At 44.5% G+C, this 18,752-nt stretch overlaps 2 protein-coding genes across 8 annotated transcripts in view; both read left to right on the top strand.

The window, feature by feature from the left end:
- Window positions 1–2,354, top strand: part of KYAT3 (kynurenine aminotransferase 3) — a 30,103-nt gene extending 27,749 nt beyond the window's left edge. For all 7 annotated transcript variants that reach the window (XM_072127103.1, XM_072127108.1, XM_072127105.1 and 4 more), the window contains one exon: window positions 2,025–2,354. In XM_072127103.1, coding sequence (XP_071983204.1) covers window positions 2,025–2,078 — 54 coding nt within the window. In that variant the 3' untranslated portion in view covers window positions 2,079–2,354. The remainder of the gene's footprint in view (window positions 1–2,024) is intronic.
- A 2,126-nt stretch (window positions 2,355–4,480) lies between these two features.
- Window positions 4,481–17,742, top strand: GTF2B (general transcription factor IIB). The gene is made up of 7 exons (XM_072128884.1): window positions 4,481–4,656; window positions 12,322–12,422; window positions 13,945–14,078; window positions 14,342–14,488; window positions 14,575–14,704; window positions 15,592–15,873; window positions 17,417–17,742. The coding sequence occupies exons 1-7, from the start codon at window positions 4,640–4,642 to the stop codon at window positions 17,548–17,550; spliced, it is 945 nt and encodes a 314-aa protein (XP_071984985.1). The 5' UTR covers window positions 4,481–4,639; the 3' UTR covers window positions 17,551–17,742.
- Window positions 17,743–18,752: the final 1,010 nt, after the last annotated feature.

The raw sequence follows: 18,752 nt of genomic DNA, 5'->3' as shown, positions 1-18,752 counted from the left end.
GATATGAGTACTGGTGGATACTCATACACCTGCTCCACATTATTATTATTATTATTATTATTATTATTACCTTTATTTATATAGCACTCACAGATTACACAGCACTTGCCAAATCAGTCCCTATCCCCATGGGGCTCTAATCAACCTACCAGTATGTTTTTTGGAGTGTGGGAGGAAACCGGAGGACCCGGAGGAAACCCACGCAAACACAGAGAAAACATACAAAATCTTTGCAGATCGTGACCTGGATGGGACTTGAACCCAGGACCCCACTGCTGCAAGGCTGTAGTGCTAACCACTGAGCCCCTGTGCTGCATAGAGATTTTCTATTTACAGTGCAGCATCCAATACAAATAACTGCTTGCCCTGTATGCCAGGAAAGGAGCAAAGCCTCTTGAGTAGTATGGCAGTGCAGTCGAGAAGACTCTTCTAAGATTAGTAAGGCAAGGGCAGGCGACTGAGCTCCCACCATATATATAGTGATTGTTCTTTTTTCCACCGTCAAAAACCCAGGGTGCAATATTATTGTACACAAGTTTCTGTGCATTGAGGGAAGTTTCTCTTTTCTTCTTTTTCTTCCTTTTGTCCGACTGTGGGTATTAGATTAGCGATGCCCTCATCACTTCTGTAATAAACTGAAATCAGAAGGCATGCAGATATGGCAGCCAATCCTAACGACACATCGCTAAAGGGATTGGCCAGGTTTTTATTTTTTTAATGTATGGCTGAGGAGGGCTTCAAAAATAATAAAGAGCATTTACTACCCACTCTCCCTGCTCCTGTCACTGCTGAATCTCTGATTATTTTCAGTGGCTGGCAGTGCCGTCCCAACCACAGCCGTGTGCCTCCTATGGCATTGGTTTAAGGCAGGACACCGGCGCTGCAACTGAACGGTAACAGGTAGAGAGGGAAGTATATGCTCTAGCCCCACCCCTCACCCATATATTAATAAAAACCTGGACAAACACCTATAAACTATGCAGATAGTCAGTCGTCTCTATTGAATGCAAATGATGGCATATCACAAGGACATTACATCACTTACTGATCTGTAGGGATATTGGACTGCAGAAACCCACATCCATTACCAAAATAAATATCGCATCATCTAAAATCTGATTTACTGTATATACTCATGTATAAGCCGAGTTTTTCTGCACAAAAAATGTGCTGAAAAACCTCACCTCGCTTATACAGGAGTCAATGATAAAAAAAATTTAATACTCACCCTCCTGTGTCCCCGATGTTCCTCGCGGCTCCCGGTCCCTCTCGCGGCTCCCTGTGTCTCCGCTTCTGTCTTCTATCTTCTCTATCCGGCAGAGTCGCGTCCATGCGATCTGCCGGCCGTCGCACACTGTGATGCAGCGCTGTCGCACACTGTGCTGCAGCGGCACATCACAGTTTGCGACGGCCGGCAGATCGCATGGACGCCACTCTGCCAGCTAGAGAAGATAGAAGAGTGAAGAAGCCGCCGGGAGCCACGACGAACATCGGGGACACCAGAGGGTGAGTATTATGTTTATTTTTTTATCTGTATGCTAGACGGGGGCAGGCAGGCTGCACGCTAGACGGGGGCAGGCAGGCTGCACGCTAGACGGGGGCAGGCAGGCTGCACGCTAGACGGGGGCAGGCAGGCTGCACGCTAGACGGGGGCAGGCAGGCTGCACGCTAGACGGGGGCAGGCAGGCTGCACGCTAGACGGGGGCAGGCAGGCTGCACGCTAGACGGGGGCAGGCAGGCTGCACGCTAGACGGGGGCAGGCAGGCTGCACGCTAGACGGGGGCAGGCAGGCTGCACGCTAGACGGGGGCAGGCAGGCTGCACGCTAGACGGGGGCAGGCTGGCTGTATACTACACCCTCGGCTTATACTCGAGTCAATAGGTTTTCTCAGTTTTCTGTGGTAAAATTAGGGGTATCGGCTTATACTCGGGTCAGCTTATACTCAAGTATATACGGTATATTGATTTAGAACATTAATTACTCTATAAACATTAACATCTTCATTTATGTTTGGTTCCTTACAGCAAGAGGAAACATTAGACGCAGCGGAGAAGATCCTGAAAAACTGGAATAATTGAAATGGCAGAAATGTAGATTCTTAGTTTTAGTAATTATACATGAATGTAATGACTTGTAGAATGATTCTGGCCTCTTCCCACTGGAGGACATCACACCAAGAAAGACTTCTACTCATGAAAACCGTTTCTATTAAACTTTCTGGGATTGGAAAAGTCATTTTAATCCCTATAGATGAAATAAAAACAAACAATGCAACATTTTTTTTAAATGTTGTAGTAAAAAACAATACAATTATTTACAATAAATTAAAAAATAAAACGCTGAGTAAAAACAGATCTATAGGACTGTGTTTTGTACTGACTAATTTGCTTTTAGATATATTTTCTGTGTGTGTATTTTAAGCCCTCCCACTAGAAACAGCAAATCTATGGGGGAGATTTATCTTATGCCTGCACCACACCCTCTTTATATTATGGCAGCCCGGCAATTACATAAGTGCCCAGTCCACCGATGGCTGTGCCCCCTCCGTGCCCACCGTGCATTATAATAATAATAGTGCAATTATTTAACTGTTTTTACACCAGAAAACTGCAGTGATAAATTCTACATGAATTTTATTGCGTAATACAGGTTTGCGTACACAAAACAATCTTATGGGCTACATATAGTTGGGGGATAAGGTAATGGGTGACAGCTACTTACAATAAGACACAGACTTCATACACAGTTACGGTCCAGCTAAGAATGGGGCAGGAGGGAAAGCCAGTGTAGTTTATACTGTTGCCTCCGGAATCGCTTGATGCTACGTTCGACCTGCCCAGTGCCGATGTACTGTAGTCTGCATTTGCAGGGGTCAAGTTGCCTATCAGCGCTCAGTTGACGCCCCGTTACTGGTGCCCTTGGCTGCTTGGTACCGGGTCTCTGTTGCACCCAGTTGGGTGACCCAAAGGGTGGTTGCACACAATGCGTTTTAAACCTGTTTTTAAGAAGTCTGTTACAATGGATGCTTATTTAGAAAACGCGTGTGTTTTTGTTCATTTTTTCCAATTATCTTAATTAAGATAATTGAAGAACTGTCAAAAAACAGATGTATTTTCAAAAAACGCATATGTTTTCAAAAACGCATGCGTTTTTTAACGGACTGCTTAAAAACGGCCTAAAAACTGGTTCAAAACCCCACGTGTGCCACCACCCAAAGTCTGGTTCCGATTATCCATTTGGTGTCCCGGTATTCGTAGGCTCTGGTAGAGGTACGACATTGTAGTCTCTGAAATCTTAGTGGGTGTTTGGCCGTGGGCTTGGTGCTGCTGTCTATGGATGTGTTCAGATACTGTCCAGAGCCTGTGCTGATGGGGGGACACAGACAATTTTTTTTGAGGATATTGCTGTAGTCTGGCAGCCACTACTAAGGCCTTCAAGTGTTTTTCAGTCTAAACTGATTACATGACTTGTATTAGGACACAGTTCTCAACCGTTTCTAAGTGTCCTAAATCAAAATCCATCACGATAAACCAGGGACACTTACTCATAGATCCATGTACTGTGATAATCTTTCATATATGGCCTCCTTCCTTCTAAAACCAACTTTTGATGCTAACTTAAATGATGCTAAAGATCCTGAAGAGCTCTGGTCCAAGTCTCTGGCCTCAGTTTGTATACTTCAGGCTTCTTATTTTGTAGAATATAGTAGATGGGATATTACAGATGTTACAGGCTGCAACTGTCTGCTAACATAATTGCAGCTGTAAAAACTGATACTAAGGGACACCATTGCAGGTCCACTGAAATGAATTGGAAAACAACATTTTGGTTATTCATCCACTTTCAAATGGAAACTTTAAAACTAAATACAAAAATGCAAAATATAATAATGGTTTTTCACTGCGTTTAACCCTGTTATGTAAAATAGCGCCCACATTTGAAAATGGCACTTTTTTGCCATTTTGAAAAATATAAAAAAATTCTATAAAAAGTGATCAGAAGGTTGTACAGCCCTAAAAATGGTAGCATTGAAAAGTCACAATAAATGACACCACTCACAGCTCCTACACTAAAGTATGAAAAAGCTCTTTATGTGTAAAAAAAACTGAAATGGAACAACAAAAAAGAGCCAGGTCCTTAAGGGGTTAATCACATGTTTCTTTTTTATTGTAGTTTTTGAAACACATTTCAAACGCATCAGGCAAAACGCATCCCATAAAAGCATATTGGTTTTCGCCGAAATGGACTGAATATGCATTCAAAATGCAACGTGTGAAGGCGGCCCTGTAGTCACTAGCGCTTGTATGGCGCATGCTAGAGTTAAGGCTGTGACCACATTACTCGGACCGCAGCGGTTCACAAATGAAACCACGTGCAGAGCGAAAGCGCAAGACACACGCACCGCGCATGCGCACGGCAGACGGGCTCGGGTGTCGCCGCTCTCAGACAGCGGACATGCGCGCTGGAGCTCCACACGCGCCGAGGTTTCAGTTTGCGCACGCGCGGGCGGTAACAATGAGCCGTCGTTCGTGGTCGTGCGCGTCTGCCCTCACCACGTGACCGAGCTCTATAAAAGGCGGAGCGCACAGAGTCTGCCGCTGTGGTGTTCTTGTGTCGGCTAGAACGGACGCCTCTAACAATGGCGTCAACGAGTCGGTGAGTGATCTCGGCTGGTCGGACTGTTACCCGGAGCTGTGTAGTTGTGTTCTAGATTGCCGGGTGCGAGGGCTCACTTTACGGCTGCCCGTTATTCCTCGGCCGGCCAGCTGTCGGGCTGTAGTGGGTGACATGGCTGTACGTGTGTAGCCTCCAGCTCGGGGAGTCCTCGTTATAGGCTGTCTGTCACCACAAGATCCTCCAGGAGCCCCCCGGCAGATAGCCTAAAGCAGTTAATATATACATATATACAGTGTCTGAGTATATACATTCCTCCAGACCTCTGTGCTGCCCCTAGCGGACTGTCCTACTTAGTCTCTGTACCTGGGAAAGCTGGGTTTTCTACTAGTATATGATAAAGGGGCTCATACTCTTTCCCAGGGGCTCATATCTAATCAACATTGTCCTGTATCGCCCCAGTCTGCATCTCGTGTATTACAAAGCTGAGCAGGTGCCTGGAAAAGCTGGGTGCGGATCCCAATCTGGGTGTATAGGGCTGTGTTCATGCCTGGTGCTTATTCTCAGCATTACTGCCACTTAGTGATTGCTATTATATTGATTAGGACCGCCCACTGGACTCCTGAATACAGGAAGAGCATTTCCACCAGTAGCCGAATGTTACTGAATCTTTTAATTTTCACAAAAAATACAAATTCCTTCTTCTCAGCTCCTCTTCTAGGATTTCATGTTATTGTTCATTGTGTTCTCTTTCGGGGCTTTGTTCACCTGCGATGGAGATTGTGTGTATGTTCAGCTGCAGGACTGAGATCACAGGATGTCCCTGTATTCATTACATGGAGGGTAAGTGGTCACCTTGTACCTCGTGTGATGGAGACGGGCGACATCTACATCTGCAGAACATGTGTAGCTGAGACAGCCGGGTGTAGCCTGATCTTTAAAGGGGATCTCTAGATCCAAGTATAGGAGAGGTGAGAACCTTTGTCCCAGCTCCACCTTCGTATTCACAAGCGTTGAAACCCCTTCAGAGTCTGATGCAGATTTTATCCTTTTCAGCGAGTAAAGGGAAATCTTTTGCCTTTTTGTTTCTGGTGACAAGCACACGGCACTTCTGGGTTTGCTGAAAATTTGTTGCAGGTGTTTTTTTTTTTTTATGACGCAACTTCCTTATTGTCAATACAATAAACGTTTGTATGTTCCTATAGGACCTGTGTTGTGTATTATACAGTGTTGTGGGATCCCTCAAGATCTGTGCGGCAGGTTGTGCACATAGAAGGGTTTGCAGTATTCATGATGTGTAATAGTGAGTGTAAGCATCGTGCACACACATGGTTTTGTCGTCTGTGAGCTTTGTTGTATCACCAGATACCACACACACCCCATCGTCTGCTGTCATTGACATGTGAGTGCATCTCCCAAACCATTGACCCAAGGGCCACAATTGTTTGTAAGCCATGATATAGAGCAATAGTAAGAGTGTGTTCCCAACCAATCTATGGAGAATAACCCCTCGTCCTCGTAGCTTTTAATGGACAGATTATGATCTCTTCGTTAGCTCCTGTATTAAAGATCTTCCCCAAAACTTATGTCCACGAAGATGAGTGATGCTGTTGTAGCACAATTTATAGCAGGGGTGGGCAATAATTTTTCTCAAGGGTCACATGCCTTGGAATGGTATTAGAAGCCTGGACTAATATACTTACCCTATACCAGTGATGGCTAACCTATGGCACTGGTGCCAGAGGTGGCACTCTGAGCCCTTTCTGTGGGCACTCAGGCCATCACCAGAGATGACTCCAGGTATCTACCTGGGACTATTTTCTGCTTTATTGGTGTCCTCAGGGTGCTGGTATCAATAAAAACTGTGACACAGCAGGGAGTATAAATCACAAATTACATTTCTGTGTTGGCACTTTGCGATAAATAAGCGGGTCTTTGTCGTAGTTTGGGCACTCGGCCTCTAAAAGGTTTGCCATCACTGCCCTATACCCTTATGCTGTATTTGGTATATGACCTATCCTTATATAAAAATAGTTACTAAAACCTCCCAAATGATACAATGAAAATATGGAGCATCATTTATTTAATGATTGGTAGCACATCTCAAATATTTCAATGATCTCGCGTGAGCCGTTCTTTGACAGCTAGAGGGCAGGGTGTTGCCCTCAGGCCGTACAATGCCCAGCTCTGATTTGGATAGTTGTTTCACTTGATTCTTAGAACACAACAGTAAATACCGTATATACTCGAGTATAAGCCGACCCGAGTATAAGCCGAGGCCCCTAATTTTACCACAAAAAACTGTGAAAACCTATTGACTCGAGTATAACGCGAGGGTGGGAAATGCATTGGTCACAGCCTCTCCAGTATGTAGCCAGCCAGCCCCTGCCCCAGTGTATATAGCTTGCCAGCCCCTGCCCCAGTGTATATAGCTTGCCAGCCCCTGCCCCAGTGTATATAGCTTGCCAGCCCCTGCCCCAGTGTATATAGCCTGCCAGCCCCTGCCCCAGTGTATATAGCCTGCCAGACCCTGCCCCAGTGTATATAGCCTGCCAGACCCTGCCCCAGTGTATATAGCCTGCCAGACCCTGCCCCAGTGTATATAGCCTGCCAGACCCTGCCCCAGTGTATATAGCCTGCCAGACCCTGCCCCAGTGTATATAGCCTGCCAGACCCTGCCCCAGTGTATATAGCCTGCCAGACCCTGCCCCAGTGTATATAGCCTGCCAGACCCTGCCCCAGTGTATATAGCCTGCCAGACCCTGCCCCAGTGTATATAGCCTGCCAGACCCTGCCCCAGTGTATATAGCCTGCCAGACCCTGCCCCAGTGTATATAGCCTGCCAGACCCTGCCCCAGTGTATATAGCCTGCCAGACCCTGCCCCAGTGTATATAGCCTGCCAGACCCTGCCCCAGTGTATATAGCCTGCCAGACCCTGCCCCAGTGTATATAGCCTGCCAGACCCTGCCCCAGTGTATATAGCCTGCCAGACCCTGCCCCAGTGTATATAGCCTGCCAGACCCTGCCCCAGTGTATATAGCCTGCCAGACCCTGCCCCAGTGTATATAGCCTGCCAGACCCTGCCCCAGTGTATATAGCCTGCCAGACCCTGCCCCAGTGTATATAGCCTGCCAGACCCTGCCCCAGTGTATATAGCCTCCCCCTTCCCCGTTGTGCAGCACAACAATACCGGATTGATCGCACAGAAGATCTACGGGTGCCGCCAGAAAAGCGAGTTTTGATTTATTTATTTTTTTGACTCGAGTATAAGCCGAGTTTGGGGTTTTCAGCACATTTTTTGTGCTGAAAAACTAGGCTTATACTCGAGTATATAAGGTACTTCAATTCAGTATAAATTGTCTTATGTAACTGGCAATCCAGAGGAGGTCTCTGACATTAGTCAAGCTGGGTGACCTCTCCTGTGAAGCGGCCCAGAGGTGATGTCTGTCACGTGTCAGTCTGAAGGAGGCTGTGGACGTTGACACAACATTTTTGACTGGGAGGAGTGTTTGTACTTCCACAGGGATAAGGATCACATGAAAGATTTGGGAGCAGTTTCCCCATGCAATGTGTGCGGTCACTTGATGTATGTGTGACCGGATAGCAGATCTTAAATCATAATTGAGGTGTTCAAGGGTTTCTCCCATTCCTGTCTTTCACAGTTCATTTGGGATTGACCCTCAGCAAAAAGAGAAACGCATTCCCTTCTCAGCAATGTTTGACCTTTTAACTCGGATTGCTATCAGTGGTCCCACGAACATGGTCACGGGTGTCAAACACTAGGCCACTGGACAAATCTGGCTTGTGGCCCCTTTCCTTTTCTTTGCCCCTAGGTACTCATATACCAGACTGTGACTAGGTACTGTGACTATTGGCTGCTGTTATGGGGCACTGTGACTATTGGCTATGGTGTTGTCCCAGGTTATTTAACTATATGCAGTTTCTTGGACTGATTGTAATGGTAACACTGTAGCTAGTAAGCAGCTTGCTTACCTGTTAAGGAGTAGATGCATTACATTCAACCCATTTAAGGCAACCACAAGGCTGATGTGGCCCCTTATGATTTGCAAAAAAAAAAGTGAAATCCATTGTCTTCCCTCAGATCTGCCATGTGTGATTTGGCATCTGAATCCTTTGCATTGTACTTTGTAGTTTACTTTTCGAAGTGGAATCTGGCCAAAGACCAACATTGTGAGTGACCAGAACTGTGCAGTTTTCTCTCTTGCAGTCTCGCTTGGTCGCATTTCCCTCTGGCTAAATCTACAATGTAAAGTTTGTGATGGACAATGCCGTGTCGAGTCTCCCAGTATATGCAGCCTCTGTCACAGACTGCGTTGTGCGATGGAGACATTGTGGGGCATACAGCGGTGTAGCTCTGGACGCTATGTATGGAGCTGTCAGTATTCCCAGCGCTGCCTGTGCTGTGCAGATATATAAAGCATCTACAACACTACAGGGAACATAGGAGCAGGGTCATATCTGGTTACATGGAAGTAACCCGTCAGGACTTTATCACTTACCTAGGTTTAGCACTGAACAAAGCCCATCCACCTGCTGCACAGGAATCCGCAGTATTGCACTTCTTGCTCTGCAGTGTCACGCAGCACTAGAGGTTTTGGGTTCAGCTTTATTCTGTGTGAAGAGGAATTTATTTTGGTGTCAAGCCCTGACTGACCCCATTAACATCTTGAGGACACTTCCTCTCTTAGGGATTTTGCTCTACTTCCAGCTTTGTTTTTTTTTTTTGTTTTTTTTAATAGGCATGTGAGGGCTTGCTTTTTGCAGTCAGTTGTATTTTCCAATGGCTTCATATTTAAGCAGTCAGTTTTTATGTTGACAGTTTTCACCCGAGTCTAAATATCTGTAACTTTTTTTTTTTTAACAGATGTGTAAGCTCTAAATGACACCCCTTATTAATTCCTTGGTACGATCATGGGAATACCAAATTCATATAGGTTTTATGTTTTCATACATTTTAAAAAATAACAAAAACCTTTTTGTACCAGAAGATTTTTTCTTCATTTTGACCCCCGATAACTTTTTCATATTTCGGTGTACGGACCCATGTAAGTGTGTATACAGGGGGGGCCCACTAAAACCTGGAGCCAGCCCTGGCTCAGGCTTATGTCACATGAGGGCCTCTCGGCATTGCCAGATGTTTACATGGTCTACAGTATAAAAAAAAATACAAAAATTCAGATTTTAGTGTAATTTAAATCTACCATTTGAGGCATTTTGAAGCAAACATACATTGCGAATGCTGTAGCTACACTGTTGCAGGATCATATCTTGGTTAATCCCTGTGCTGTGTGGTTTTGCTGATAAAACAGATATAACGGTATGCTAATTAAGCTTTATTGCTTCTATGGCTGCTTCAGAGCTTGTCCTAGCACCTGAGTTATTCACTGCAGGAGAGGACGATGTAATGGTTGTGCCTGAAGGCAGAATAATCAATGGCTGCACCATCCTCCATTTGCTGTGTATGAGTGATCCAGCCCAGGTTGATTAGTCATGTCTTGACTAACCTCAATTTGTAATTACAAGATCTGCGTAATGTGTTTATCTAGGCAGCCAGCCTGACCCAGCTTTCCCAAGGTCCTGAATGTTTTAAGTTTTTTTTTTTTTTTTTTTTTCAATACGAAACCTCTCAGCTCAGGGGTTAACCAAGATATGATCCTGCATCAGTGTAGCTACAGCATTCTCAAAGTATATTTGCTTCATAATGCATCAAATGGTAGGTTTTCTTTAAATCGGTTTGCCCATAAAAGAGAGTTCTCAAATGTGAACCCCTAGTGATGTCTACACAAACATAATATCAAGGTTACATTATCAGGGTCCAGGTTTAGCTACACTTTTATTCAGCTTCTGAACATACACAGAAAAAGTGAGATGACGCTGATAAGAAATGAGTTCCATGAGATGCATATTATATACAATGACACTCTACAGCTCTGCTACAAGTCAGTTCTGTTGTATCTCCTTCCCCTAATATAAAGAAGTTATCTTGCCTGTAGCTTGTAGATTGATTCTCCTCACACTGCTGCTGTTTGCCGCTAGGAAGTGTCTGTGTGTAAACTCTTCTTAGGATGCAGGGGGTGATGTAGAGACGCTGCAGTGTGGGACAGGAGAATCTATTCCTGAGAAAAATCTGTCCTGCCCGACCCTAGACCTCTGACTAAGGACGTCAATAGATTTATCGCTTATTCTCATGGCTGTAATTTTTTGTGCTTTTTATCATGGCTGAAAGAACATTCCATGTGCATAGGAACAAGTGAGCCCCGACCCTATTTCCTTCTGTTACCTGTGCACTGGAGAGTGGAGGGCGTCTCCTGGAGTCGAGACCCTGGGGTTAGAGCAGATCTGTGTTTTTTTTCTTTGGACAATATTTTGTTTTGTATCTCTTCCTATTTCTGTTTTGGGAGGTGGCAGAAAACACTAATATGGGAATTGCCATATCCCCCCCCCCCTTTTTTTTTTCTCAGATGGCCTTCACAGTATTAGGGGACATTTTGCACACAGGTATGCTTGCCGAGAGGAGGTGTTGGTGACCCCTCCATAGAGAACAGCCGCACAAGGCCGCACACTCGTGAAAAGATAGAGCATGCTCTATGATTTCCCCGTGTACGGTGCAGAACAGTGCCACGTGTGTGGCACCGGGCTGCCATTGCCACCTATGGGGACGTATATGCAGCTGCAAGTTTGTGGCCGCATATACATCCCCCAGATGGCCGTGTGAATGCACCCTTAGTATGATAACCTAGTATCCTAGTTTTTTTTTTTTGTATTTTATAAAACTTAATAGTCCCTTTCTATAATAGTCGTTTCTATAATACAATACTATACTTCTATACTGCAGTGTATTACGCCAGCATTAAGCCTATTAAATCCAGCCTCTTGCTGGGCCTAATAGGCTTCGGTAGGTGACTTGGAGGCCATGCTCAGGCTCATATCACCCTGCCTGTCTCCTTAGCTGCCTGTCTCCTTGTTTGCTGAGGGGTAAAACTTTCCTGGACGTAGCTTGGATCAGGGGTACCCCTTAACACGCTGGCTGTGACTGTTGTATTCTCAGACTTGCAGTGGTAAATGTGTTCATTCATGGTGCTAGTCCCGTGCCTCCCACCAGCTTGGGGTTAGTAGCTGTATTGTATGACAGGAGCCGTATAACTCCCAGTGGCTTAACAAATACCCCCTTGTATGAATGTAATGTACGGTGAAAGGTTACACGCTTACACACAGGGAAATCCTGTGACCTCAGCGGCCGCTCGCATGATGACTACATGACCCTGCAATGCACTGGGGATAGCAGCCAAAGTCAAAGGGCGTAGTCCGCAATGTTAAGTGTCAGGGCGTGTCCCCTAGGGTCAGCTTTGTTTGACTTGACAGGTAAGAAGAAACGCATTCTTCCACTTCTGTCATGTAATTGGATGCCGGCACGAGGTGAGATATTATTAGATGTAGGTATTTCAGGGATTGGGGCGGATTCAACGTTTGTTGACACATTATATATTCCAGAATAAGAGGCTATTTGAGCCGGGTGTACAGTACCAGATGGTGGTCCATACACGATGTACGGCAAGGAGACGATTACCGCAATGGACTAACATGTAGAGTCGTCATGTCACTCATTCTGTCATCTGCCGGGGGTTTACATACAAAAATCTGCCATGTGTTAATTTTTCATTCTTTTTTCCCATATTCCCTTTTAGTGTGGAACCGAAAGTGACTTGTCCGAATCATCCCGATGCCGTTTTGGTAGAAGATTACAGAGCGGGGGACATGATCTGCTCAGAATGCGGATTAGTTGTAGGTAAGATTACACGGTCCTTATAGGTGACTTATCTTATGAAGCTACGGCATTTGAGTGAATCGGACGGATCAGGTTATGTTTGCCATAGACTAGTAGCATTGCCCCACAGGGAAATCTAAAATTTAAAGGGTTGGAACAAAGATGGATGGGAGGGACCTGCTTATTGAGCTTAGACTCCATGTCACTTGCAGCAGTCAGGCATTTCCTCTGTGGATTTTATCCACGACGTGTAAACTGTACTGGACAGACATCAATCCCATAAACTGCAATGCATGTGCGTTACGCTAAGGATTTACTATGTGGCAACTCCGCAGGTAATGGGTAACGCATGCATATACTAGCACAAGGGAAATACGGGTGACCGCAAAGCAGCAGCCTATGTCATCGGGGAAATCCTGTCACCTATATATGGTCTTTCTACATCTGTGAGGGCTGCCCCCGACACAAGGGAACCCGTCACCAGAGCAGTGTTCCCACGGTCAATAACAAGCATATACTCAAACAATTTTATCTCAATTCTGCCTTTTTTTCTTTCAAGCAATAATGTTTATATAAAACTCCCTGCCTGGTCTGTCCTGTGTCCCGGGGGGTGTTCACCTTGACCAGTATCGAAGCCTCTTCCACAAACTGCTAGTCTTCCTGTGTTTTGTCTATCACTCCTTTTCCTCTCCTCCCTGCATCATGTGAGTGTTTCATGCGCAGCCAAGCGCAGATAGCAGTGGAGACGCTGCTCTGGTGACGGGTTCCCTTTGACCACTACTCTATTCACTTATTTACTGCCAATGGATGGGGATTATCTAACAAAGAGCTTCAATAGTCAATTGTGACCTGAGTATAATGCACTGGTATATAGAGATGTATCACCAAATTGTCCTTTTTAAAAATTAAAATAAGGATAAACTGTAAAAACAAAGGCCTCACAAAACACGCAAAGTCCCTGCAAAGAAATTGTGACCATTTGTGTATTATGAGTGGATTTGCCACACGGCATTTCCACGTAGCCGATCCACAGCAAAATCCAGTGCAGTGTAACGTGTTGGGTGAATGACAATCCCCTACACACATTGTAGAATCACCCTATCACGGTGGATGTTTTATCCATAGCAAATAAGGGACATAACAATTATTCCTATGAATATGGACCTTTGCAATGCAAAAATCAATGCGTTTTATGCATCGGCATCATTGCTTGGGTGGATCTGACAGTCATTCCCCTACTCAGTGCAACCTATCATTTTGGTATCAAATGTTGTGATACTAAACCAGGTATTCGGTATCGAATTCCAAATACTGGTCTTGGTACATCCCAATCCTATACCCTGAAAGTAAATGGAAACTGTGTCTGTAATTACAACTTTTGGCCACCACCAGGACCTTGGCACCAGGTCTGATGCAGATAGTTCTAGAGTCCGCATTCTAGATACCTGCAGAATAGCCGTCATTAGTAACATTTGGCCAACCCTTAAACGTTTCTGCTAATTCTGAATGATCTCCTTAGTGAGCTGATGTTTGTAACTTTTAGGTGATCGTGTTATAGATGTTGGCTCTGAGTGGAGAACATTTAGCAATGACAAAGCTGCTAAAGACCCATCTCGAGTTGGAGATGCCCAGAACCCGCTTCTCAGTGGTGGAGACCTGACGACAATGATTGGAAAGGTATTTCTGATGGAACATGCAATGGACATACTGTTTTGTTGTGTGTGTGTGTGTGTGTACAGTCATTCCATATGTAGCCATTGCAGGGAATTTATTAAGTGCTGCAGACTTAGAAAACCTGGCTTGCAGGCGGTGGGCATATTTAGAGGTTCTGGCCAATTATCAAATCTGGCGCAATGCTGCCGGTCAGACCTGCAATAGATTTCAGTTTTGCAGCATTTGGCAAACCACAGTATAATTATAATACTGTATTTATATCACAGGGAACAGGAGCCGCAAGTTTTGATGAGTTTGGGAACAACAAATACCAGAACCGTAGGACAATGAGCAGCTCGGACAGAGCCATGATGAACGCGTTTAAAGAAATTTCAACAATGGCCGACAGAATAAACCTCCCACGTAATATAGTTGTAAGTCCTTATCGATGAATGCTTAGGGTGAAAGCCACAAATCTGACTTCTCCAAAATGTTTACATTTTTTTTTTTTTTTTTAAAGGATCGGACTAATAATTTATTTAAGCAAGTATATGAACAGAAAAGCCTGAAGGGTAGAAGTAATGATGCCATCGCATCTGCTTGTCTGTACATCGCATGTAGACAAGAAGGTGTTCCCAGGACATTTAAAGGTAAACTCCACGCTATCACAGCATCTGAAATGCCAGATTTTTATTCCTTTAAATGTACTCAATTTAAAAGTTTAAAAGTTTTCTTTCACTGGATCCCTATTGTTGGTCCCCATAAGAAAAGTCACAAACATCATTACAATAAAAAAAAAGATTCCAAATTATTGCACATAGACTAAACATTGTGAAGAAATAACTAAGCTAAATATTCAATATAACCACATATTGATAATATGGGCAAATACCTTACCCATATTAGAATAGGTGCTGCAGGCTCCCGACCCCCGTTTTGTGTATGACAAGCTTCCTAGGAGGATGCCCGAGGAAGCTTGTCACTCCTGCAGCACCTATTCTAATAAGGGTAAGGTATTTGTGGGTTTCTATTGAATTCCTAGCTTTGTCATCACTATTTTAGTAAAGATTTTGATCTGCCGTGGTATTTACTGTATTAGGATAGTCCATACTAACCCTGGATCAGCTATTTAGCTTAATAAAAATAACTTCCTCCCAATATTTAGAATATGTGCAATGTAGCTTTGCAATAATTTGGAATCTTGTTATATTTTATTGACTGTGAACCCTTTTAAAATAGGATAAAGGTGAGAAGTTTTTTTTTAACTGTATAATTGATGATGTAATGTTACACAGGTTTTACGTGGCAGTTTTCTTCTTCTTTCTCCTCGAGCTCCTCTGATGGAGCCCTCCATGTTCAGTGCCCGTGTCCTCTGCTGTGTTGTCATTCGTTTCCATGAGGACCCCTGTTGTGTATCAGCCCTGTGCTCCCACCGGACACATCTGCTGCAGAATATTATTTGCCATTTTATTAATCCCCCCCACTTGCTCCTCTGGACTGACTACCCAGAGTCTGACAACTGCTGTTTACTTTGTAGAAATCTGTGCCGTCTCAAGGATCTCAAAGAAAGAAATTGGCAGATGTTTTAAGCTGATCTTGAAAGCTTTGGAGACCAATGTGGATTTGATTACGACGGGCGACTTTATGTCCAGGTTCTGTTCAAACTTGGGTCTCACCAAACAAGTGCAGATGGCGGCTACTTACATTGCTCGCAAGGCGGTGGAGCTGGACTTGGTTCCTGGAAGAAGTCCCATATCTGTGGCAGCTGCTGCCATTTACATGGCTTCACAAGCATCTGCCGAAAAGAGAACGCAGAAAGGTTAGTAAAATACTGCTAGGATGACCCATCAGCTGCTCGGAGGAATTCTCCCTTGTGGGTTATGTATACAAGACGGAGAATCCTGGCCATGAGTATAGATCTACGGTGGTGTCTAGTGCCACTTATACTGACTGTAATACAGAATACACAGGGGGCATCCACAAGAAGCCTTTAGTGTACAGTAAAGTGATATTTACACACAGGTTTTGTTGCAGAAACTTCTTGCAAAATCCATTCCATTTGTCTGTATGTGGTTGGCTTCAGAGGGGAGACATGGATTTTTTCAACCCCCCCTGCCCTGATATCTCGGCAAGAAATCTGTTCATTTGACCAGCAATATAATCATATTCATAACAAGCCACCAGAGGACGCTGTTGTGAACATGTGGAAAGTTTAGTGTTTAGTGTTTTTTTTCTGGTTTAAGTCCTTTTGCAAAAAGGTTATTTACAACATTAATGTTACTTAGACATTTGGCACCTTACAGACCCAGCAGTTCTTAAAGCCTTAGGGTAAAAATATTGAAAACCCGAATGTGGGAATCTACCACAGATCTGGTAAAAGTATAGAACTATGATGCATCCTGGAAAGGTTTCAAGCTCAAAACGAGCACGAGATGAGTGCACCCAAGCAGGCGTCTGATAACCTGCAGTATAGGTCAGCATTAGACCTCATTCATTCATATTGAGTTTCTTACTATATAATAAGTAAGTAATTTAAGAATAAAGTGTCCCATATGCAGAGTTAGTGTGTAAGTTCGGTAGTTGAGTAGATTGATGGGGATGGCCACAGTGGATTTGCAGGACCTTGGTGTGCTCAAATTGGCATTTTCTGGGGTGGGAGATGTAAGAATGACTGGACTTAGGGCACGCACGCACGCTGTAGTTACATGTCTAAACACTGGGTCCCAGACATGATCATCTATTATGCAAGTCCTGGGGGTCTTTGGTTTTGTACCAGTCACTATCGTGTCTCATACAATTAGAAATGACTGGTGTTGTGTGTCCAGGGTTTGGTCAGGAAAATACATCCCACAAGCACCGACCGCGGGTGATAGCAATGGGTCTTTGCTGCGATATGCAGCAAAGCCCATCTCTGTATGAAGAGGGCTCAGCCCGTGAGCCGCCTTCATACAACCTTCACAGCTCCATGGCGGATATATCCGTCACGGAGCGTGAAGGGGTTAAGGTACCTGCATGCGTATACATATCACAGGTATGTTTGTGTCCTGTGTGTCACACTGGTGGGAATAGGAGCTGCTCAAACACAGAGCTCTGAAAATCACTGCTGTGTGTGTGAGCCCCATACAAATACCGACACGCACACGTTCAAACCCAACGTTCATGTGCTTGTGGTCCAATGCCCACTGCACATGAATGTTCTCAGTACATGGAAACGGACCTGTGTGGTGGTCCAATCCCCAGATGGGAGCAATATGATACAAAAAGTCTGTCTACAGACCAAACGGCATCGCCGACACTATACATGGATTTCTTTGTGTGTGTAACATCCAGTTTTCTAACCAAACTCCATTTCCTTTCCACAGAAATCGGAGACATAGCGGGCGTAGCTGATGTAACCATCAGACAGTCCTACAGACTTATCTACCCGCGGGCTCCGGACTTGTTCCCGGCCGACTTCAAGTTTGACACCCCCGTAGACAAGTTGCCACAGTTATAAGAGCCTTGTGTCTGATTTTGAGTTTTATTTGGGAGTGATGCAGAGATGTCACATGCAGCAGGTGTGAGAAAACATTCCAGGCTTTTTCTATGTGTATATATCCTGATGGGTTCCATATTTAAGATTTGAAGAGCAGCGTGTTTTTGTTTTGCATACATTGTATATGGACTGCTAATAAATACTTTCCAGAAATTCTTCCTGGTCATCTTTTTAGGGGGCAGACACTTCTCCCGGTCCTGGCCCGTCCATGGTGACGGTCAGCTCTTTATACTGTACATTGTAACAGTGGACATGTTGTTTTCATGAACGAGTTTTCTATTTAATATATACTTTTCTGTAATTATATGGCCTACTGTGATTTTCTGGGTCCTCTTCAGCACCTCCTGGTCAGTAATGGCTATAAGCTGAGGGTAACCGATTACTGTTATATTTCAATGGACTCAATCACTTCCTGCACTAGGCCAGATGCACATCACTTTAGAGTCTAAGACCCCTGATACCAGCGCTTGTATATGTGTGCACAGCCCTTCCCCGCTGTAGCCTAATCCTGCTGGGGAGGACAGGTAGGTAACCACAAGCAGTAGTGATGGATCCACTTCTGGCTTCCATAAAGGGGTCATTTTTGGAGTGAAGAGTAGGTTTGGCAGTGGACAGACAATGGTCTATCCTTAGGCTCCATTCACACAGTTGCATTTACACAGACAACACATGCCTTACAAAATTGCGCTTTTTGTCTGTTTACTAATTGTAAGTGTCTGAACATGGCCTCGGGGTAAGTCAATAAGTGGTCCATTGCCTGGTTCTGTGTTCCATACATTGTATTCTGTACCAGATGGATAATGCCAAATGATTTATCTGGGGTAATTTAGAGCAACCAGTTTGTCAGGATTTCCTGGTGCTTGGGCTGGATGTGCCCTTTTTTTGACAAGTACCTGAAAATGGTCTAAATCCCCTCTAGTATAGTGTATCATTTCAGGTTCAAATTCCAGGATTCTGGTGTAGACAGATGGCCATGTTTCTGTATTCATTAGGGAACATTACAATTACTTTCTTATTTAGACAAGGGAACAGGACCCGTAGCCTCTTCATGACTTCCATATGGCTACATCCATCCTAAATACATGCACCCCAAACAGGTAGCACCTGTATAGACATGGTGCCCATAGCCCGGCACAAATGGCCATATATTCTGAATTGCAAAT

This window comes from Engystomops pustulosus, chromosome 10, assembly GCF_040894005.1.
Source record: "Engystomops pustulosus chromosome 10, aEngPut4.maternal, whole genome shotgun sequence".
In the NCBI taxonomy this organism is placed as follows: Eukaryota; Metazoa; Chordata; class Amphibia; order Anura; family Leptodactylidae; genus Engystomops; species Engystomops pustulosus.
Note: the sequence above shows the minus strand (reverse complement) of the source record. Positions and strands in the feature narration are given on the sequence as shown.